This window comes from Arctopsyche grandis, chromosome 3, assembly GCF_051622035.1.
Source record: "Arctopsyche grandis isolate Sample6627 chromosome 3, ASM5162203v2, whole genome shotgun sequence".
Lineage (NCBI taxonomy): Eukaryota > Metazoa > Arthropoda > Insecta > Trichoptera > Hydropsychidae > Arctopsyche > Arctopsyche grandis.
In genome coordinates this window covers 20,331,015-20,356,538 of record NC_135357.1, presented here as the reverse complement: position 1 = coordinate 20,356,538, position 25,524 = coordinate 20,331,015, and the positions used below count along the sequence as shown (strand labels likewise).

The following is a 25,524-nucleotide window of genomic DNA, read 5'->3' as shown; positions in this document are numbered from 1 at the left end:
AAAACATAAAAGCAGTGCTTTTAAATCATTATATTTAGGTCAAGTCATTGAAATGTCCGGTAATGAGGAAATAAAAATACGTGTGAAATTAGGAATGCATTTGAGCGAATGAATGCCGTTTTCAAATATAAAATTCCACTGTGCCTGAAGAAAAATATCTTCGTTCAGCGTGTCTTGCCAATGATGACGTTTCGGTGCGAAACTTGGAAATTGAACACTCAAGGGAGTTTGAAACGCAGTATGATTACCACAACGAGAGATAGAATACGGAGTACGTGGGTTAGAAGTATGTCAAAGGTGTTTGATGTAATGATGAGGATAAAGAGATTGAATTGCTAATGAGCACGTAGTTAGAAGAACGGACGATAGAAGTACTCGAATGGTACCAGAGAGAATGTAAAAAAGTACAAGGACGGCCGCAGGAGAGACGGGTGGATAAAATCAAAAAATGTATGGGATGAGATCGATGAGAGTTGCCCAAAGACGAATGGAAGTATGTTGGAGAGGCCTTCATACCGCAGAGGATGGCGAATGGCCGTGAATGGTGATGATGTAAATGATATTTAAAATTGATTTTTGATCAAAGGTTGCATCATAGCTATGTATGTATGAATATAACATGAAATAAGAAGACTTATCAGCATAATTCTTTGATGTCATCCAAAGTGTTGGTTATTTCACAGCAACTGTTACTTACGACCAAAATTGTATTGTATTGTACGGATATATACACACACCAAAATAATTATATATTTCGAAGAGACAGCCAGACAGGCGACCAGTCTGTGATTCGAACAATTGCCGAAGAATTCGACCAAGTGAAAAAAGCTGTGAGTAAACTAAGATGTACCACAAGACACATGCTTATTCAACGCGAAGTGTACATACACGCACACTGTATAAACACAAGAGCAATGGGAAATGAAAGCGGGATATACATATGTATGTACATATGTACACTGTGTTTCAGAAGCAAAAGGTCACAACCGACGACCAGGATATGTCAATCAGCACTGTATCGTCCTCTGTAAACAAAAAGCGTCTGACCGAACCTATATTATCTCGAAATGTGAGGAAAGAATCAGTCGGTTGAACTATTGAACGGGCCGGATACACACAATATGATTGTCACATCATCACACATAACTGTGGTCGTCCTTGTGCTATAGATACGAACTGAGGTCAATAACTTCCAAAAAATACGTGAATAGACCGCATGGACCTACATTAAATCAAACATATTAATCTCTTCCAGACGCATTCGACTCGATTAAAATTGTATGTGCGTCTTTTTACGAAAATAAGCTTGATAATCAGTATTAAGCAGATGAATCCATTGAAGACGAAAGATCAACAAAGTTGCTCGGCGGGTATATCACCCGTTATCGCCTACGCATTTGATATGAAGCACAAACGGGTTTATTTCAATCGGTATCCGAGTATGTACATATGTATATAAATACATAAATATATACAACCAAACCTACTAAATACTAACTCCAGTGAGATGAAGTGCACAACACATGGTCAACAAACATCCATATGTAAGTACTACGTTCAAAAAATATACAGGAAGTAAAATTCAAAGAATTCATAAAATATTTTATTATATGCAATTTTACCATCAAAATAAACAATTCATCAGTCAAAAACATCGGTTCAAAATAAAAAGAACTCTAATGTTTTTGAATTCCAATATTAAACTTTGAACTAAACATGCATTCATTTGATGATACATAAAGTTTATCTAAATTCGTAGTGTCAAGTGCTGTATATAGATTTACTATGTATTAAAATAATGAATTATAATTGAGACTGATAAACGGTTAAATTATACGAGTGCATTAAACGATAAGTGAGCAAGAAAGCAATTCAATTATGTTCTCATAGCATAATATTCCGCATTTGCTTTGAATTGATTCAGGGAATTGCGGTTCGCGTACGAAAATAAAAGAACTTGGTTATAAAAAGAAACAAACGATGCATTCTGAACAACACGACAGTTGGCTAACAGAAGTGCATGCACGCTTGGCACAGAATAACTGACAATGAGTACATACGAGTACAAAAAATACACCCCATACAGAAGTTCATATGAATGCAGATTTTTCACAATTAAAGTTTATGTACATATGTACATCGTTTCCCGAAAAATGACTCACACTTTATTCACTCTGCGTATATATATATGTATGTAGCTCAGACAAAAATCAGTGGTGTGAGAAGAAACGAGCGCCGGATGCACCAGTGACAGTTGCATCCAGATGAATGCACCAGCGGTCACGTGACTTGGAAACGTCATCGCCATCCAGGATGCACCGTTGCGGACGAGGATCCCGTCCGCGCTCATCGAAAGTAGCGCTTCTCTCAACAAACAGATAACAATGTGCTAGGTAACAAACAATGAACTCAACACTTGCGGCAGTATCTGACATTTCCATTTGGAAGTTTTAGAACGTGTTTGCAATCTGCACGTAACGCGGTTGCAAACCTGTGCAACAATTCTAACTTTGTCGAGTTACATAACTCCGAATATTCCTCCACCTGAAATTAAGCGAGGCTTTCTAACACCGCTAACAAGATAAATGTGCATTCTTCACCTTCAGATGTAATATTATTAAAAATAAAGATAACATCAAAAAACACGTCATACTATGTATGTAATATCCATATTACCAATATCTGTTTAGTGTTTTGAGGATAAAGAGAAAAATTCTAAAGTACAAAAACCTTTGGTTATATCGCATTTTTACGCTTTGTCGAGCGGAAAATTTAATCAAACCCGTATCGCAAAATGCGAAAATACATACATATATATATGTGTATACGTGCAGTGTAAAACGAAGGGTTTCGTACAAATTAAAACGATAATAAACCAACCCTACAAAATGCTTGGGAATGAATCTGTCGCCGCTCACTTAAATGGTTCGTCTCGCCAAACAATTAAGTCGAATGAATAAAGGTTGCTGTCGGCCATTGTTGTCATGAACGACCATTGTTTCAGCGGACAACGCTGCATCTGCAACCCGTATGTGCACATATGTATGTATGTATTAATGTGCCGAATTTTGTCGACTTCAAAAAGCGCATGCATAAGAATAATGATGCGCTTTTATAAAAAATAAAAAAAATATTAAATCTTCTAGAAATCTTCGTGGGGGGAAAGTGACGACGTATATCTATGTATATGAACATAAATTCAGACTATCCAATTTAATTTAATCATTAACTAAAGTTCCGATATTCAATAGGAAATCAATGAACCAAATCATAAAATCAGTACAGTTATAAAAAGTAAATATCAGAATATTTAAGTGTCAAATACTATTCCAAATTATTAAAATATAAATTAATAAATAAAGAGTAATACGAAAAATTTTCAAAATTTTCATTACAATTAAATTCCATTAAACAATATTAATTCAGATTTTCATTTGTGCAGTAATACGACAATAAATAGTAACCCAAGTAAGACATAGTATCACTATTAACGAAACATTGTCCTGAAATTAGACGATATATAAATCATACATACATTGGGACATTCCAACGCACACAGATAAAAAAAAGAAAAAAACAAGATATTGTATGTAGTTATATAAAATTTATAGTAAAATATTTTAAAACGAAGATGAAAAACTTTTTCTAAATTAATTTTGCAACAAAAATTTTACTTTACAATCTTTTTATATGAAAAAAATTCAAGATCATTTCACATTGATTGATAACATCTTTTTTTTTTATTCCCATTTAGAAACATTTAAGCGCCAGAGCTACAAAAACACACTTCATAGTATTTAATTTCCGACCATTATTAAAAAGTGAACATTTTTAAATCACGAAACCATCCCATTTGATTATAATACATAGACAGGTAAACAGAAGCGCCGTCTGCACCAAAAACATTTACACAAAAATTCGGGAAAACTGCAGTACGTATGTACATACAAATACAATAGAGCAAACGCACGTGACTCGTCACGAGGATGCGGAAAAATCACTACGGATGGAAAGATTTTCCGAACGACACTGCGGTTGCACACAAAAAAACACTCGAGTAGATAACGGGGGTGGGGGGGGAAACGGGTGGGTGAGCGGGGGGGGGGTGTTTAGAGAGTTCAGCTGCACTGCACTGATGCTTACCTAACTGCACGAACATCCTGGGCCTGACGTTCTCCTGCCAGACGGCGCCAGTGAGAGCGGCGAGCGCGAGCACGAGCACGGAAAGCGCGACCAGAGGCTGAGGAAACTCCATGGCAGGTTTTCTCGTGGGCAGGACACTGTTGGTGAAGTGAAGTGAAGTGAAGTGGAGTGGAGTGGAGTGGAGTGGTGTGGTGTGGTGTGGCGCGGTGTGGTGTGGGCGTTACAGAGAACGGGGGGCGGCAGAGAGAGGGGTGGTGCGAGTGGTTTGGCGCAGATCACCACCGCCGCACTGCAGCCGCATCTCTCGCGGCCGGACGACTCGACTCCAGGGCGGTAGGCGGTAGACGGCAGGCGGTAGGCGGCAGGCGGAGGGCGGTAGGTCGTTGGGTCGGTCGGTCGGTGGGTGGGCGGCGGGCGCAGACGGGCGAAGCGATTCGAATCGCGAATTCGAGAGGAACAGCGCCGTGCGGTCCCCGCGGCCGCCCGGCGAACACTGCGACTGCGGGTGCGGGTCTCTCCCTCCCCTCTCCCTCCCCACTCCCTCCTCCTCTCGCCTCGGCTGCACCCTCTTCTCTCTCCTCTCTCCCCTACTGCTTACTGCATCGCCAATCCTCACCCTCTCCTGCAACACACGCACACCTTCAAATCTCCACTATACACATACAAAAATACAGTACACATACATATAAAATACATCCACTAATATTAATATTTTCAAATGAGGGTGCGTACAAACTCGACTGTTATCGTTTCGACTGAGAAAATTCCGATTGCGGTCAAACGTCAGTGTTTGAACTTTTTTGCCGAATCGAATTGAGTTATAATATTAATATACATATGTATATAAAAAAACTCAAGTAAAAAATAAATGTATATAAAAAATAATGTTCTAAAATATAAAAAATAATTATAAAATAAAATAATTAAATAAATAAATAATAAAAAATTAAATAATACTAATTTATTAACATAAAAAGGCAATTTCAACAGCAAATGTACAAATGTGTGGGATTAATATTTCAATCAAAAAGATTTCAATGATTGGGGTTTCAATCAAAATTGTGATCCCGGCTTAAACTAATATAATTAAACATATTACTAAGAGGTTTGGGCCGCGTAAATGATGATATAAAAGCGTAAGTGATGATTAGACTACGGATACAGACCGTATTTTTTCCAGGAATCGGGACGGTTTGGCTCTATTAACAAAGCTAGAGTACAAAAAAAAAGGTTTGGCGAACCAAGGCATTTACAACAATTAACAAGGCATTTACAACAATTTAACAATAAACGGCGCGCTGTGGGTCCGGGCACTAGTGATGATATATTCCCGTGTCAACGATCACTTGAAACGGGAACGGGAACGCAACTGGAACGGGAATGGGAACGGGAATTGCATGCCTTGTTCTGGCATTCAGCTAGTTCAGCTAGTAATGTAACAAATCAGAAACTTTACTGCAATGAGACAAAATTATGATCTTGAAATAAGAGAGTCTGTCATTTTAAGTTGGTAACAATCTTACAATACCAGTCTTATGGGATAAATGGCGTAAAAACGCTTCTGCGTTGTCTCTTAATTACTAAATAAACATCTAAAGCTCAAAATGAAGCACTCGACAATGCCGTTTCGTAACAACGAAAATAATAATAAGTTGCCTTGGTGACATACGATCAGTCCGCAGTGTTGCGTCAAAGTTACGTGAAATGCGAATAAAATTTCGTATGAAGCCCGTAAACGATCGCAATGATAGTGTGGCTTTTTGGTTTGAGTCAGAATTCGATTTTAATACCACAATGGTAGAAACTCTTTTAGATTCGGATGAAGATGAAACAATTTTGTGTTTGACGATGAATGAAGAATTAAATAAGGATTTATCATAGACAAATATACAAAATAACTTAAATAAAAATAACCTCGACTTTAAAACAGAAATTAAAATATACATGCTGACAGGAGAAAAAACCGATAATAAAAAAAAATGTTTCGTCCCTTTTAACAATAAAACCAACTTCGACTGAAAAGAGTTTTTTCCATTGCTGGAAATTTTTTTAAGAAATCTAGAAATAGGCTTCGGATTCTCATTTAAATATTTTAGTATTCTTATGAAGCTACTTTAAATAAGTTTACTTTTATAATTACATTTTTTCCAGTTAATAAATGTGTGTATTGTGTATTTTTTAGTTTTTTTTATATTTTGTAAATAAATAAATATTTTTTTTATTAATAAAAAATATATTAAATTGAAAAAAAATGTTTTTTACATGTGTCCCGGGATCCCGGAATCCTGGAAACGATCCCGGGCTCCATTCCGTATCCCGGTAATTGAAAAAGTCCGGGAAATCAGAAACCCTACTTCTCACCCACGTATTTCGCTTCCTGCCTTTTCTCATTATACCAAGCATACAGCGTTCCATACTTCTTTGAGTGTATTGGACTTTGTATAGCATCTTGGCGTTCAATGTCCAAATTTCACATCCATATGTCATCACTGGCAAAACACATTTATTTAAGATCTTTTTCTTCGGGCAAAGTGGCATTTTTGATTTAAAAACATTCATTGTTCAAATGCACTCCCATCCTAATTTCATATGTCTCTTTATTTATTATTTTTTACTACCCGGACATGTATATTAATTGACCTAAATATAAATAATTATTGACTACTTCTATTATTTTATCATCTAATGAAATGCTATCAGGCATGCAATAACTATTGAACGTTACTTTGGTCTTATCTACGTTAATTTTTAATCCTACTTTCCCTGAATGACTAACCAAGAGTGATGTCGAATTTATTATATGTATGCAGATTGGAACCAGTGTATCTATGTTTGTTTTTTTTCTCATTTTTAGGTCAAATTGAGGATAGGCCTCATGGTTTTTCACAAATCTGGAACGCCAAATGCGTACATTTTACTAGTTTCGTGTATATGTAACGCTTGATAAAATTTTGTAATTCATTTTATCAAGCGTTTTAGATAATTCATATTCGAATACCAATTAGCTAGTAGATATACATATGTATGTTTCTACGGACGAAAATACAATATTACCGGTAGTTAATAATTACATATACATATATACATGTAATTATTAGCTATATCTTGAGAGAATTGAGTTTTGGCAGTTCACATTTTTTTACAGAATGCTTTGGGATTCGATAATGCGTTAATATTACTTACTATAACGAATTATGGAAAAGAGTTTCATATAAAAATAATTCTAAGAATTTGTTCAAACAAAAATGTGACACTTTCCCGAAAAACGGTATATGTATAATGTGAATAAAATATATAAAAATCATTGAAATCCCAGGTTCAGTGAATCTTATTAAAAAATGGATAAAAGAAAGTGGAAATTAATGAAGAACGGAATATTATTGAATCATTCTGACCAGTCAGATTGTAAATCTATAGCGTCATATGAAATTACTACGAAGGAAAAATTAAACAACTACTGATAATATACTACAACTACAAACTACAACTGATAATACACTTTAAATGTAACATATTCATAAATAAAAAAAAGCAAAAATACTAAATATTGAAAGATTCTTTTTTAATTGAAAGGCAGTAGTATACCCTTACTGTATGTATAAGCGTCACCCTGTATATGTACTACGGAGATATTCGGAAATTAGCCCTAGCGGAAAAAAATCAATTTGACATTTTTAAATTTTTAAAATCAATGACAGGGTGATTTTTAGACGACTCCACAACGAATAAACGAAAAAATTGTCAACAACAGCTCTAGTATTTTCTTTGGTATTTTACCAAGTAGTCAAGTCCACTTGGAATCCGGCAATTTTTTTATTATTTATTATAACAAGATGAATACATAAAAAAGCACCGAAAAATTGGCCAACACGATTTTAAACACTAAGAAATTTTCTTCTTTTGAAAAAAAAGCCAAAAAAGGTCAAATTTCGCTGAGTTAAAGTAATAAATAATAATTTTTATATGGCACATGAAAAATTTTTGATCTTAAATCGTAGACTTTTGGTCACATATGTTTCAAAAAGGTTAGCCCTTCACTGTTCTAGTCCATCAATACTGTGTTGAATAACGCCTTAATATACATATGAACGTATGAAGATACCGACTAAAAATGGAATATTAATAATTACTTGCAGAATTATGTTTCTCATTTCCACGGTCCTGACTTGAATAGTGTTCGATTTTAATCCCAGTAGACTATTGAATGTGTACATTTATCTGGTTGTCAACCAAAAAAATAATAAAACAAATGTGTATTGTTCGGAATTTTAAATAAAAGTTTCAAAAAAAAAAACAAAGGAAATGTAATGTTTCGTTAAACGATTAAAAATACAAACACATTTACGTTGAAGTACTCTGATTATTTTATAGTATGTATGTATGTACTTGTATACATATGTACTAGGGTTTCTGATTTCCCGGACTTTTTCAATTCCCGGGACACGGGACGGAGCCCGGGATCGTTCCAGGGATTCCCGGGATCCCGGGACAAATGTAAAAAAAACTTTTTTTTTCAATTTAATATATTTTTTATTAATAAAAAAATATTTATTTATTTACAAAACGATACATAATATATCTATTAACTTGAAAACATGTAATTTTAAAAGTGAACTTATTTAAAGTAGCTTCTTAAGAATAATAAAATATTTAAATGAGAATCCAAAAGTCTAATTCTAGATTTGGTACAAAAATTTCCAGCAATGGAAAAATCTCTTTCAGTTTCGGTCGCAGTTGGTTTTATTGTTAAAAAGGACGAAAACAATTTTTACTAACCTTTTCTTATTTTAAAGTATCGGTTTTTTCTCCTGTCAGCATGTATATTTTAATTTTTTAAGTCGAGGCTATTTTTATTTACGTTATTTTGTATATTCGTCTTTAACTCCGTATTTAATTCTTCATTCATCGTCAAACACACAATTGTTTCATCTTCATCCGAATCTAAAAGAGTTTCTTCCATTGTGGAAATAAGGATATACTCACTTCATAATAGTTTCACCGTAAGATTTACATTCGCTTTTATACAAAATTTAAAGAATGTTTTGTTCGGTATAAAATCAGAATTATTTAAAATTTGTGTTAAAAAAATCAGTTTTAGGTTTCAACTTTCTTCGATTTTATTTTTGAGAATATTTTACGATTCTTTGTGTATTTGATTTATTATTTCCCTTCGTGCAGTCGTGAAAATGTTGTATGTTTTCAAATTTTTTTTAAATCCAATTCCCGGGACTAAAGATAAGAATTCCCGGGACACGGGACAACATAAATTCCGTGAATTCCCGGGAATGTCTGTCCCGGGTCGACCCCGGTCAGAAACCCTAATATGTACATATGTCTTCTCAGCTTGCAAACTCGAGAAGTCCGCCTACGTCCGAGAAGTTTGTTAATTAAATAATCATATAATTAAATTATTTAAAAACGTATTATATTTAATTGCAACGAAATATACAATTTGAAACATACATATTTGTCTGTTTGCCGCCATTTTAAGCCTAACATTTATAATACACTAGCTGAACCCGGCATGCGTTGAAATGCATGCAGAATAAGGCATGCAATTCGCGTTCCCGTTTCAAGTGATGATAGGAGATCAAATAACGTATCTTCAAAGACGTGTCTTCATAAACCAACTGGTTTATGAAGACACGTCTTCATAATGCCACGATAACGCATGCAATTCCCATTCCCGTTCCCGTTTCGATAAGTGAATGTTTCAGTTTCAAATTAATAATTAATAGTCAAATTAAATTACAGTCATGATAATTTGTTGGAAAAACGCAAGCGGCGAAAGTCGTGTCGTCATAAATCAACTGGTAACGTGGTTACCAAGGAACACATTTTCTTGACTACACAATGGCGCTTCAAACTTTCGCGTCGGTAAAATCGTAATTACGAATATTATTATTAAGAGGTTTTTTCCCGTTTTTTTTTTCACGGTAATCTTCCTGGACATGCATACAACAAATCTTGAAAGTTCCATCGTAATCGGTCGAGTGTTTTAGGAGCCTATACGAGACAAACAGACAGACAGACAAACAGACATTCAATTTTATATATACATTGTATGTTGTATATACTAGCTGAACCCGGTATGCGTTGCAACGCCACAATAACGCATGCAATTCTCATTCCCGTTCCCGTTCTCATTCCCTTTCCCATTTGTCGAAAAAACGCAGGCATTTGAAACATTTGAAATAATTCATTTTTTTTCTTATTTTACCCAACAACGCAGGTGTTGCAATGTTTACCCTAACAACGGAACAATGCGTTGCAATGACACTCATTCCCGTTTTTCCCGTTTCCGTTCCCGTTTTTGGGCGATTTTTGTTTCACAGTAATCTTCCCAGAATTGTATACAACAAATCCTGAAAGTTCCATCGTAATCGGTTCAGTGGTTTAAGAGCCTATTCGAGACAGACAGACAAACATTGATTATATATATATATATATATATATATATATATATATATATATATATATATATATATATATATATATATATATATATATATATATATATATATATATACATAGATGTATAGATATGTAGGTCAATCAATGAATTCGTCATGATTCCGGAAATGTATTTGAGATATGTACGTACCTACTATGTATGTACATACATATATGTATGTTTAAGCTTCCAACTTTTGTATATGACATTTTTGTATATTAATTTATTCGCATATTTTTTCCTTGAAATTTAGGCCATAATGAACATATTACATGGTCAGATGTTCATTAAGGTTTACTCTGAGTCATGAATCTCTCCATGTACAATATTATAGAAAATTATTACGGAGATTAATTTACCAATATTCAAAAAAAGACAAAAGATTAAATTTTCTGAGTTTACCTAAAAATACATAGATAACAATATCAATATGTGTATCTTAATATCCGGATACACATGTTGATTTAATTCAGGTAGTGTATCCAGTTCACAAGTTAGTATCGAATCGTAAATTAATAAGTTGCCGCAGAACGATGTTCATCTTGTTTGCGAATGTGCAAATAAATGACTTTAGAACAATCGGAATTAGTACTAACTCCATCGCCAAGTGATTAAGAATCTTAAAAGCTTTCTTGAAACTCGAGTTGAAACAAACAATCTTAACGAGCAATCGATGAATCATTTAATGAAACCACAATGGCCAACATTGTAAATATTTAAAGTTTTCTTCACTACTGAACCCACTCCGGTTAAACTTAAGAACTTTTAACACAATATAATTGTATCAATACTCAGACCATAAGAGAATTTTAAACTAAATATATACATATGTATATATGTATGTGCATAGGTACATATATATATGAACATTTATTTGTATTATCAGAGAAATCTCATTGTACAATAAATACGAAGTTTTTCAAACCCAACATAGCTTCGAACCCTTTGGGCAGAGTAAAAATGCTTGAAATCGATAAGCAATCGGTAAAAGCCACGCTTTCATTGTCCACGGAAGCGAAGGGGTCCTATTTACATATATATTTCTTAGTCCCCATACATTTTGCTCAATCAGGATGTCTGCCCTATGCATGGACCCCATGCAATATAGCTGGGGATCATAGGTTCCCCTACTGTGAGTCGCGTTGATTACACAAGGTCTTATTTGAACGGGTCTTCATCCCCTCTTCGGTTTTGTTGCCCTCACTTCTCTCGCAAAAATTATACAAAAAATAAGAAAGTACGTACTGACGTGAATTGTCAACTACATCATCATATTAATCGTATTAAGTTTCGCGTCAGTTTAAAGGGGTAACGCTAACATGAAACGATCTCATGCCAGTACAATGGGGAATAATAAAAGCTGTACTTTTAATAACTGCACTTATATTAGTAGGTAACCACCTGGCGCGTGCTGTGCTGCCTTACCTGGTTCATTCATCAATAGGTAACCGGTTTCATTCATGTTATAAAGCGTTGCATTCACCAGGTGATGAGAAATAGCTAGGTGAATCACAATTTTATATTTCTCTATTTATGACAGGCGACTACGGAAGTATGAGACTTATGTATATTAAATAAAAATAACGAGAGCTTTCATCCGTGCTTTCAAAGTTGTAATTCATAAGTGTGTTTTCTTTTTTTATAAAGTTAATGCATAATAATACAAAGCGTATTCGTATGTTTGTACATAAGTACTTTCATTTTCCCTATTCTAGGTACATTCGCAGTCCCACACTTGACCACACATTTTTCTTACTTCGTCATTCCAATTTGTATTTGTAGCCAACCTTGTTTTCTTCTACGTTCTCTTTGGTGCCATTAAAGATATCTTTGCATCCAATATTTTAGCCGGGATCTCCCAAATTTATTTTAATATACATAAATCAAATTTCATACGACATAAGTAGGTTTATTGAATTAAAATTTAATTTATATAAATAATCGATCAAGGGTGTGACGTTGAGCGATTAATACGCCACCAATTAATTTATTCTACATAAAAACACATAGTTATACCTACGATTAGCCCAACCGTCCAACTCGATTGATGAAGACACAAGGGGGATGGCAGAAAGGAAAGAGGGTTGGGTGGTAGGAGAGAAGGTTGAATCGACAGCAGAATTGGAAGTCTGCACAATGGGATCGAAGGATAATGGTTAACGACGGAGGTTAACGGCAACGCTCCTAGGCAACTATATGCAAGTACACCCGGACGACATTCACCCCGGGAGATAAGCTATCAGCTCCAGGATTCAGCAGCGTTCAATCTCCACCAGTAACTTCGCTTCTTGATTGGGAATTCTCCGGCCAGAAAAATGACTTTCCACAAAAAAAAATTAATTATTTCTTCGAGCCGAAATACTATGATACTGGAGTGTCGATATAAATAAGACTAATCCATTTTTACTTTATTTAAGTTTGTGTTTTGCAATTATTCCAGATACAATTTGACATAAACTAGTAGTGCATCTATGATATACACACTACAAATTAATGCACAATATAATGCACAAAACGGTCTAATTACTCTGAAATTCAACCATAGGAAAACCGATACAAATCATTATTATCAAAATAATACAGCCTTGGACAATGTATTAGGCCACTTGTACAAACTTATTTAACCAAAAATACTAAGGTATTTAAAACAGCCACTACCGGCATCGCATTTTAATAGAAATTCCTATATTGTTCACCCACCATTTCTTCCTTGGGTTGCTTATTATCTTATTAAAAAAAAACAAATTTTTCAAATAAAGTACATTTTCTCTTATTGGAAAATACGGGAATCGCGCGAAGATGACAAGGCCCAGATCATTTTAATACATTTTCAAAGATCAAAATGGATAAAAAGAAATCCAAAAAACTTCAATTATCGCAATATGCGGTCCAAACGACATTAAAAGAATGCAGTAAGATTGTTACGATAAAAGATCGATCAAAACAGGGAAGAATGAGTAATAAAACACTGTGTCAAGATCTCGTTTTAATAACCATGTGTTTCAAAATCCGAAAAACGAACCTAATACATTTATTTGTCCACGGCTGTATATGCATGCAAAATGGACTATCGCTTCGAAGGTACATAAGGGTAAACAATCAATGTGCAAAAAATCATCGAGGATGAGATCATTGAAATGTTAGCGTTAAAACAAATAAGAGTGCACTCAATGAATTGCATATTGTTTTTGGATCAATTGCCATTATTAACGAACAATTTTAATTATCAAGTTCGACATTTCGTGAATCATAATATAACTCAAACTACCTGAGCTGAGCTGTTATGATAATAATATTGTGCTCTTGGCAATTGAAAATAACCCGAAAAAATAATAGTGAGAAATGCTAAGCTGAAAATTTTTCCTTCGTTATTGAAAACTACATATCTATTACATTTTTCAATAGCTGTTACCATCAGGTATCGATCCAATTAAACAAGAATAACACCAGAAAGAAATTTTTTAAAGCAACATAATAAGCCTTGAATAATTCATAGCCACATATGTATATATATATGTGCATATACATACTCGTACATTTGTATGTAGGTCTGTGGGACGTATTATACTAGACATACCTACATATGTTTTGTATAATACATCCCTCAGAGTACAGTCTTTGAGAAATTTTGTGAAACCTCTCATGAACCTAATTGCCAACGATAACGAGGTTATTTTTATGGAAATAAAAGCGCCTCACGCAAATTATTAAAGAACGAAATAATCACCATATACCGAGTTCGAAGGTAAAATTAGCACCAGCTCGCGTGGAGTGAAAGTATTTAGTCAGAGTCGCATTAAGTATTCGAATCAGTGCGCCCCGACTGTAATTTATATCCGGGTGGAATTAGAAAACCTTTACAACCGAAAATATGAGCCCAACTGGAGACACTTCACAAACGCGTGCTGTTTATTTATCGACGCACAAATTGTTTATTTAATTTGGAGAAAATTTAATTTAGCTGAGAACAAAATTTATTTCATACCTACAAACGTACATACGTATAGTACATACATTAAATAAGCAATACATATTGCGTTTGAGTAAAAGCTGACCAATCATCACAGTGATCAATTTTTCCTTCAATTGTGAAATCATTATTATTTATATGAGAAATTCATACAGAAACTTTGAATACATTGCATTGTAATTGGTTGTCCCTTCCATGCTGGCTGACGCTTATGCAAATAGCTATCACACTGTATTATCGCGTTGGTTGCACTTGTGCATACATATAACGAATTACATTAATATGCATCGATAATAATGTCAAAAAGAGCAAAACCAAAATTTCCATATAAATGTACCCTTAATTTATGGACATTAAATAATAAAAATATCCACGCAACATTTTATATGATACACGTGAAGCAAAAAAAAACGTTTTGAATAAAGATTATACGACACAAAAGTGAACAAACACTTTTTAAATTACATACTTTAAATATCGTATTTAATTTTTACAAGCCTCTTCTATGTATATTTCACTTCGCTCATTGGTCTGACAACATATGTATATTATTCAGCTCTAAGATATTTGAAAAGCACGACATTCACCTACTATGATGCCGAGTATAAGTATCTAAACAATTCAAACATTATGGGATGGGTCAATTAAAATTTTAATAGAATAAGGCAATTTTATATTGTTTTCTAGGTGTTCTGTATTTAACTCTAGATCTGTAGTCAAACTGAGTGCATTTAATGCGTGCATTTTCATTTGAGGTTTCGCTGGAAATTGATGACGAGTAAATAATCAAGCAAATCAATTAACATTTTATCAAAATTTGCAATGAATTATTTGAATCACGTTCCGTTCAGGACCGTGTGTAGCTCGATTAACGCAATACAGTACGTGTTCCAAATCGAATCTTCCAAAATGAAAAAAAATTACGTAAAAAAAAGAAGATACTTTTAGGAGGAAGCTGTGCGTAAATTTCGGGTACGAATGCGAACGAATTACATGTGTGACATGAGCAATATTGCCGCTTGCAAAGTTTCACGGCGAAAATTCAAATATTTTTACGCTCGTCCCGATACACGTACATATATACTTGTGTATGTAGAAATAAGAATTAATTTTCAATGAATATTATTTTTTATTAAATCTGATCGTATTGTTACCGAAAATAAATGATTAAATTCTGAGCAATGTGGAACGGTTTGTATAGTAGAACGATTATATGTAGTTTGTGGGTTGTACAACAGCAATTCAATAGTCTGGTGAATTTTATACGTTTATAGCTTGCAATTGAAATTTAAAGGATAAGTCACCGATTTAAGGGTAGAGTTCGCGTGTGTGTTTAAGGACCTCCACGCAGAGCAGCTCTCAAACAAAATTTAAATCTCCAAATATTTTCGCAGCGAAACCAATTCAAACAAGCCATTTCTCAAATTCAACCCTGCTCTCGCTATCGCCTTCTGTCGTTGCCCGACTTTTTATTACTTTCTTCTTCCTTTTTTTATACTTTCTTCGTCTGGCGTTTTCGTTCGTTCGCCGCTGTGCGAATTTATTCCGAATGCGGAGGGGGTCGGTCGGAGGGCGCACATACACGCTTATTTTCAGCCCTCATATAAGGGATGCGCAGTTCGATCGAATAATCACATTCATATTTCTTTCCGCGAAAAATATACAGGAGTAGCGAACCCTTTCCCTGCCGAAGACACTCCGGTGATAGCAACCGATTACAATATAAAATTGGCAGATATTCTACCAATTCCCTTCCTACGGAAGATCAATTTTTGATTCCAAAATATGAACTAAAACGTGAGATTAAATTAAGAAAAATAACGATGATTACTTATTATTACACATCAACAATAAATTTTATCCCATATATAACTTCACAATAAATATTTAGTTCGCCTGCATAACGTTGTCCAGTCTATTTTGCTATCTTCTTCATCCCTTCTTTACATGTACATATTCATAAATATACTGTACATAAATTGATCCATACTAATCACTCTTTCAATCCTTTCTCATTATTTCAAAATTACATTTTTTTATAATTGAAAAATGTATAAATAAATTTTATTTAAAAAATTAATAAACAAAATTGTAGAAAACACGTAAATTTTATAATAATCATATTTATAGCATAAAGATAAATAAATTATCATAGTTAAATTTAAATAATAATGGACAATATATGAACATTACATATATTTTGAGGATTTAATTAATAATTAAGCATCCTTAAGAATATTCAAAAATATATACCTACATATGTACGTATGTATTTATGCATGTACGTATGTTTAATATATCTTTAGTAAATACTCACTCCCCTTATTGTAGAAAATATTTCTTAGAAGGTAGCTTATAAATCGATCGAGTTTATTTCAATAAGCAGAAGCCAAAAATTAAACGAAATCCGCAGATTGTTTGATTTTCGATGTTTTTCAGCTGAAACGACGGTTTTATTAAAATTCATCATTGCCACTGCCGCAAAGTAAGATAAAATGAAAGAAGAGGAGTGGGAAAGCGACCATCAGATAACGTATCTCTCACTTTTAACGAGGATAATTTTGGAACTCGTTTTGGGCTTTCAGCAAAACTTTAACTCAAAAGTTCGGGGAGCCACTTTGCGCCCCAGGGCCCTTCGAAGAATAATAAAGGTCAAAACAGCGCAAATCGGAGACAATACGACCTGAAAATCGTGCTTTTAAACTAAATATCATAGACATTTTATTTTATCTACATACAATACATGTATATATGTACATCTTATATGTACATATGTATATGACATATGTACATATAAATATTTTATACCATATACATAAGGTAAACATAATTAGTATAAAAAAAAGCAATATTATTTAATATTTAAGATGAACGTATTATTTAATATTTAAGTAAACGATTCAAATTACACAAAGAGAGACAACACGATATTAATATTATATATTAAATTCTTAATTAATGCTACATAGGTCATATAATCTGAAGGTCTCATCAAAACGTCTCAAATCGACTATTTATAGTAGAAACTTGGGTATTTAATTAAAATACCACCGACAAGAACATTGATTAATTACATTGGCTGTATTTAAATAAAAAGGTGAAACAATTTTCTAATAAATACTTACTGATATTAAATATTGGTTGTATAATATTACACTACATATATACATGTTTGATTGGAAAAAATCCTCTTCAACGAAATTTATTAAGGAAAAAGCCGTAAAACGATTTTGATGTATGAAAATTTTGTCAAATAAAAACTCGCCTAACATAACGTATATAGAGGTGGCTTCTATCGTCGCGTAAAAAGAGCTCTAAGTGAACGTCAGATTTTCTCATTTATCACGCGCACAACAAAGAATAAAAAAAATACGTACATCGAGAGGAAAAGCGCGCATATATCATGTTTGACAAAGTATTGGCATACGCACTAAAGCAAATATGCTTTTTGTTTTACATGCGAAAAGCTCCCAACTTTTCAACAAAAAAGGCAATCGTTGCAAAAGTTTTGTACTTAAATTGATGAGACACAAAAAAAAGTAGCCCAAACTAAGTATTTGATTGAAGTCGTGAAAGTTACAACAGTTGATTTACATATCTTAAGTTTCACTCAGATTCCGATCGATAATATAATATTATACAGGTATAATCCAGCGGCTGTGGAGCTAATATTCAATCGAGATTTTATGAGTCGAGTCGTGAAAGCAGTCGCTCAAACTGAAATGTAAATTCAGCTTAAATACTTACGCATTGCGGCACGCCCAGGATAATCATTCCTTTAAGCTTTTCCGATGCGTTTCCCGCATTTTCCCGCCCCTTGTATTTCGCGCACGTATCCACCGTCCCCACACCAAATTATAATACCTAACACCCCTCCCCACCTCAACTCGCTTTTTTCGCCAGGTCGAATACTTAAAATCCCGTAAATTTTTAATCGGAGTTGAAAAAAAATTAACGTGCGGCAACTCAAGAAGCTCGTTGGCAATGTTAAAAGATTCGGTTATGAAACTTTCGACAAATGCGACGATAACGTACTCATGTACCCATACGTATATGTATATGTAGCCACAAACATATATAAGTGTAAAGCGCAAATACGTACAACAGGGGAATGAAAAAGCCCTGAGGGCGATATAAAACTCGCTGCTAAATTTGATGAAACGTCACGACAATCACAGACCGTAAGTTTCGTTGAAAGCAAATCGAGCAATCCTTTGTTCGTTCGGATCAATTCTTTGGAATTTTTCCTTTGGTCAATGGCACTTTTGTGATGTATGAGTGGGGATCATTGTCATGAACACATTTAACTTAAGTTTATCATAATCGTTATATAATATTAAAAAAAATCTTTATTTCAGCTGGATTGTCCCTACAAAATAACACTGAATATCATCCATATTTTTTTAATTAATGAATAATAATTTGTTGAATTACTATCATTATTTTAAATTAAATTAAAAATAAATAAATTTTAAGAAAAATTTCTGATCAAATAGGTCTACATATTCATATTAGCACATTACGGAAACTGCGCGTAACCAGCAAGTACAGAAAGTATTCTTTGGTACATTCTATGTACATATATTAACGCATATGAATGCGTGAATGCGCATGCACCGATGGAATATATAATGTACCAAAGAATACTCTCATACGTGCTGATTACGTGCAGTTACCGATACGTGCTGAGCTAATATAAATAGACCTATATACGTAAGTACATTTATGTATGTATTACTATTATGACTGGAGGTAGGACCGGAAGCGTGCCATTCTTTGTTTATTGTTCGCCTTGCATTGTTCATTTTTATGATGAACCTTTTTTTTGCACTCTAGCTTTATAGTTTGCTCTATTTCCTGGAAAATAGATCCAAAACGCAGTCTCCTGGAAAAAGTACGCTTCCGGTCCTACCTCTAATTATAGCTAAAGAGCGGACCAACTTTGCGCCGCTCATTGTTCATTGTTCGTCGTACTTTGTTCATTTTTATGATGAACCTTTTTTATGCTCTCTAGCTTTGTAGTTTGTCCTGTTTCCTGGAAAATAGACCCAAAACGCCCTGTTTCCTGGAAAAAGCACGCTTCCAGTCCTACCTCTAATTATGACCAGAGATTGGAGCTGGATGGCTGTTTTTCAATTAACAATAAACCGCTCCATCAATGTTCAAAGCAAGAGAGCAAAAAAGCATGGTTTTTGTAAGAAATTGACAATAGTGAACCATTTTATTTACGAAAAGCATCCATCAAGCACAAACATATGTAAAAATAAAAAAAATTCAAAACAAAAGGAGCTTTTGAAAATATTCTGTACACCACGGTATTTATATTTGTATATACATATGTATGTATGTTGGCAAAAACAAAAAATGAAATGGAGCAAATTTCAACGAAATTCCGTTGGAAATAAATATTAATGCGTAATATGTGCCCGTCATATCATTCGGAATCGGATTCATTTCATATCGAATTTTACCGTTTTTTTAAATCATACAAACGCGTGCCGTTCTGTACACGTTAACGAGAGCGTTATTAAATCGCATCATCATTAAGATCGACCACGTCGTTCAGTACTTAGTCATCGCATCAGGGTGAACCAACACACAAAAGGCGAGCAGGACGAGTCTAGTGGGGAGAAAACGAACGACTTGGAAAGTATCGCCACAGCGAAATTACAAAGGACCTCGAGGGCGAAGGGATGCTGGGGTGCGGGTGTGGCACGCTGTCACGCGCGTAATCCCGCGCGTGACTATGCCATATTGTATGTGGTATGTGGCCGTATAAAGAGAACACGTATCTCGCCGAGCTGCATCCACATTCATCATCTACTGAATTTGCAACCAAGACATGGACGTAGACACTGCACTAATCGAAGATTCTACATATATGTACATATGTACATACAGTGGAAAGAATGCAAGGTACACTGTTATATCCGAATTCCTACACAAATATTTGTCGATATTTTTGTTTTGAGTGTATTCTACTTAAAACTATAACGGAAGCTTCGAAATTTTAAATCAATCTTCAACATTTAACACCATCGATGAAAGGAAATGTACGTTCGATTGTTATTTTATTAGTTAGTACAATTTACTGAACGCGAACAGCGCCGTTTTGGAAGCATCCCCTCGTTATAGTGCAGAGTCCTTGATTCAATTACGACAACATCAAATTGAAGTGCCGGATTATCAGCAAGGACGTCAAAAACATTTCGATGACTTTTTCCATTTCAATTAATGTCCTAATGATGGATGGACTGCAGCCGCCAGAACACAGCAGCACGTGCTCTACATACATAGGTTGGAAATACATATAAATAAACCATTAAATAACACGTGCAATGATCTTGAAATAACGCGATTGAAATAGAAATTTCCAAATATCCCTTTGATTATAATGCGCATCTGTACGCGCATACGAATTAATCAACCGGAAAGAATTATAATTTTAATTCGAAACCAACATTTTGCCGAGCGGAAATTACTCGCACGCCAGGGATGCGACTAACGACATTTTAACGATTATATGATAAGTTAATGCAAACAAAGTGAAAGAGTCACACGGATGAAATGTTTAACAAATTATTTTTTTGTACAAGTTAGTCACCGAATGATGATGAGCTCAACACATGCAGTTTGATGCTGCATCCCGACTCAATTAATTCAACTTACATACACATGTATAAATTTTTAACGAATTTATTACAGAGACCTTATGCTGGTACAAATCGAAATCCGCACGCGATAGTCAACTTGCTAAAATGAAGAATTTACACGGTGTAAAATGCGCATTTGACACACGCCATTATAAATTTTAATCAAAGAATTCTTTCTTATCAAGGTTTAATTCACAGCGCGGTACAGACTGAGTGATTCAATTAATTTCAATCATCCGATCATGCACCGTTGCCGAATGTATTAACTAAAAAGTATATCGTTTTCAATAAACGGTATAATATGATTTACATTTTAGCGTTCCAACATCAATTGTTCGTTTGCAAATTGTAAAAATAGCTTGTTCGTTTGCAAACTTTCCGTTTTATATTTTGAAGCAATTTGACTTTGATAGAAAAAAATACAACTCGGCCTAGATGCAGTTGAATTTGTGAACAACGAGGGAGTAAAAGAAAAATAATCAAAATAACTTTTTTTAGGTGGAACGAAACGCCAGTTCTCCCTACCATGTCTATCAATTACAAAGTGTGTTTGTTTAGCGATGAAAAATGGTGGAGGCACGCGGCGGCTCGTCGCGGGTTAATCAAGCGATAATGTCTGCAAAAACTGGCGCGGGAAATAAGGGACGAGGGTGGGCCCTATTATAGGGAAAAACCACCCCCCTCATTTCGCAAAAGAACTCCGTTTCTCCGGCTCGGAGAATTCAGTTGCGGGTGCTATCGTAGTGTGCGCTGATTTGATGTTGACAGACAAGGTCTCCAATCGATATGATATTACACAATATGTACATCGATGAATAAAGTATTGTTTTTGTGAGAAATTATCGAGAAACACAAAAAATACATATGTACATATGGATGTATACATTTACATACATATGTATATGCAAATAATCCATAGAAGAATACTGCTTTATAAAATTTAACATAGATTCATATGTACAAACATATTTATATGTATGTAGTTGAAATATTGACAAATTTATCAAACGGATCAGAATATTTTCTTACTGCTTTACTTATGTACATATGTACATACATACATACATATATGATGTAAGGAAGACACAAAACGTATAAACATCTATCTTCCTGCAGTAAGTTATTAATCTTTAACATAAATAAAATTTTAAATACTGACATAAAACTATCACTAGTTGACCAGTAGTGTTACGTAAAAACACTAATTAATCGGAAACATACATTTTAGGAAACTTAAAATGAGTTTTATTAATATTTTATAAGGAAAGTTAAAATGAATTTATTTAAGAATACTTTAGAAAGGCGGCACAGCCGATGGACTCGAGGGCTTTGTTAATACATAAAGATATACAAAAATACAAATATCAAATAAAATAAAAATAAAAAACAAAGAAAACACAAAATAAATATAAACAACTCGAAATAGAGGAAAATAAAACAAACAATTAAAAAAGATGAAATACAAAAGATAAACTGGAAAAAAGGAAGAACTACACAAACCCATTTATTTTAAGGATATCATCAAGTTTATTTTGAGAAGGTTTAAATTACTACATATGTACATAGAAATTACATTGGATAGACCAGGGCTTCCCAAACTTTTTCTGCAATGTAACACTTCACAAACCCGGAAATTTTAACAGAACACTAAGCTTATTTTTTCGGTTGGGTAATTCCTACTAGAAAAAATTTAAAAAAAAAATTATTAAAACACATTATTTATTTAGTAATTTGTATTTTTATATATAAAACTATATATTTATAAAAATATGAATAAATAAAGCACTTAACGACTTTGTTGCTTTTGAGTCCTTGAATTGCATATATTTTTGATATTAGGCACAATATTTGTAAGTTGCATTCCAATATCTGGCGTAGGTTAATTGCTGGTTAGCGTCGAACACTTTGACTTCGTTGCAGAATAGTTTTTTTTTTTTATCAAAAGATATAATTTTTTTTCTCTTGTATTAAAATTATAATATTTTTTTCCTTGTTATGATAAGTTCATTGCACTTGGTAAAAATATCTGCCATATATGCAAGTTTTATCAACCATGAAAGATATGTTAAAACTTCAATAAAATTTTGTCCTGATTTATTTTGTGCCTTCAGAAGACCAATAAATAATTCGAATTCTCAATAGTGCTTTTCTTCTGGATAACCATATCACTTCGGTATGTAATAAAACTGCTTTGTGTCCACTACCCATTTCATCGCACAAAATTCTAAATAATCTGGATTGAATTGGTCTTGATTTTACAGTTTATCACTTTTGCGGCATTATCCATAACATTTTTTAAATTTGTGGAAATGTTTTAGTCACCAGTGCTTGCCTATGCAAAATACAATGTCAGCCGGTCAAGGGAAAACAATAAACCCCATCTCTTTCATGCGCACGGTGTGAGAGAAGATTGTCCTCTGCCTGTACCTACATATGTATATACTTGACGTCATAAACATCAATTGATATTGATAATCACTCGCCTTTCAATATGAAGTAGAAGATATTTAAATGTGTTGTAGTGTATAAAACCTTTCCAAATTATCGCGGAACACCTATTCAGGTTCAGCGGAACATAGTTTGGGAAACCCTGGGATAGACTATTCCAAATTTTAGCTACTCTATGTGAAAAGAAGGATTCTTAAATTATTTTGAAGTAAATACATATTTTTTTGGAGTTTGAGAGAATGAACTCTCAAATGAGTGCTATTTTGAAACGTAATGAGGTATATCATAGGACAATTGAAATAGTTATTAATAATTTTATTTGATATTGCAATCCTCATATATATATATATATATATATATATATATATATATATATATATATATATATATATATATATATATATATATATATATATATATATATATATATATATATATATATATATATATATATATATATATATATATATATATATATATATTTGAGTATACATACATATATACATTGAGGTCAAGGGTCAGATTATTTAAATGAAAATAGCGAACTGTTATAAAACATTTATGAAATGGCGCAATATGCCTTTTTCATTATGTAAGTACAACGCGTACTTCAACCTATAAAACGAAAGTGAGACCGAATTGGCGAGCGAAAACGAAAGTCCTATTGTACGCACGAATTATACATACATATACGTATAAACCTAAACGAAATACTTCATAGAATGAAAAAGGGAGAGAAAGCGAAAGAGATGGGGAGATGCGACGAGTTATTTCCATAAAGACATCATAGCGAATGACTCATGTTTGTTTGCGCCGGTCCCCGAGGAACATTTCCAACTGTCAACTCAGCGATACGACTTTTAAACGCGCAAATATATCATCACGCTCCAATTTTACAACCCCAAAAACGAACTTATCTTATTTACGAAACTCAAAAAGTTTCACATGTGTAAGTACCTACGTAGATCTTATACATATAATAACTAACGGCAGTGGGTCGTTTAATTGCGAGGATCAATTTTTACTTTATTTAATCGTCGCAACGCAATTTTCCTTGAGATATATTGATAGATAATGCAAACAAGATAAAATAATTCGCCGTTCTGAAATGAAAGAATTTCTTCTTTTAATCTATTTAATTAAAAACTTTTTAATTGAGTTATGTCTTACAAAGGGGACTTGAAGGCATCAAGCGGGAAGTACTAACGAAGCGTTATATATTTTACAACAATGAGAGGATTGTTGATCCCCAGAGAACATTTTGCAACTCCATCATAATTTTTATTAGGATTTTCTGTCTCACTTTCAAACCTCACCATTGAAAAATACACAACTTAGTTCATCAAGCAGTAATAGATTATAAAAACCGGAAAACAAAAGCGGTGAACACAATGTGTTGCGATTAGGGAAAGTACAATTTATTTACGACATATGCACTTAATGTTTTCCTATTGTCAAGTTTCATGGTTGTAAGACCGCCAGGGCTCTAGTATTAATGTGGGGGTGACTTTTTTGCAATAAATATAAATCAAAACAAATTTTCTTTTTCGTTTAATTTCATTTAATTTCACCTGAATGAAAGGTCAACATTAAAAAAAATAACGGAAAATATCAGAGAATCGAAAACAACATCATATTAACGTACGCCAGTTTTGAATAGCATCATTGCAAGCTTTTCAAGAAAAACCTCGAAAATTTGTTGAATTTTCAAGGACAAGCAAACTCATACAGTTCACAAAACCAAGGAAAATATTTCATAAATGAAGAAATTATATTCTTGAATATGTATTTGGACAATTAATCAATTGAAAATGATTATTAAGTAAATAGAAATTGTAACAATTAAGAAACTTACT

General features: G+C 33.6%; 1 protein-coding gene across 3 annotated transcripts in view; it reads right to left on the bottom strand.

Annotated features, from left to right (window-relative positions):
- Sema1a (semaphorin 1a) overlaps positions 1-25,524 on the bottom strand; it is a 306,626-nt gene that overhangs the window by 236,793 nt on the left and 44,309 nt on the right. For all 3 annotated transcript variants that reach the window (XM_077428190.1, XM_077428188.1, XM_077428189.1), the window contains one exon: positions 4,144-4,765. In XM_077428190.1, coding sequence (XP_077284316.1) covers positions 4,144-4,255 — 112 coding nt within the window. In that variant the 5' untranslated portion in view covers positions 4,256-4,765. The remainder of the gene's footprint in view (positions 1-4,143; positions 4,766-25,524) is intronic.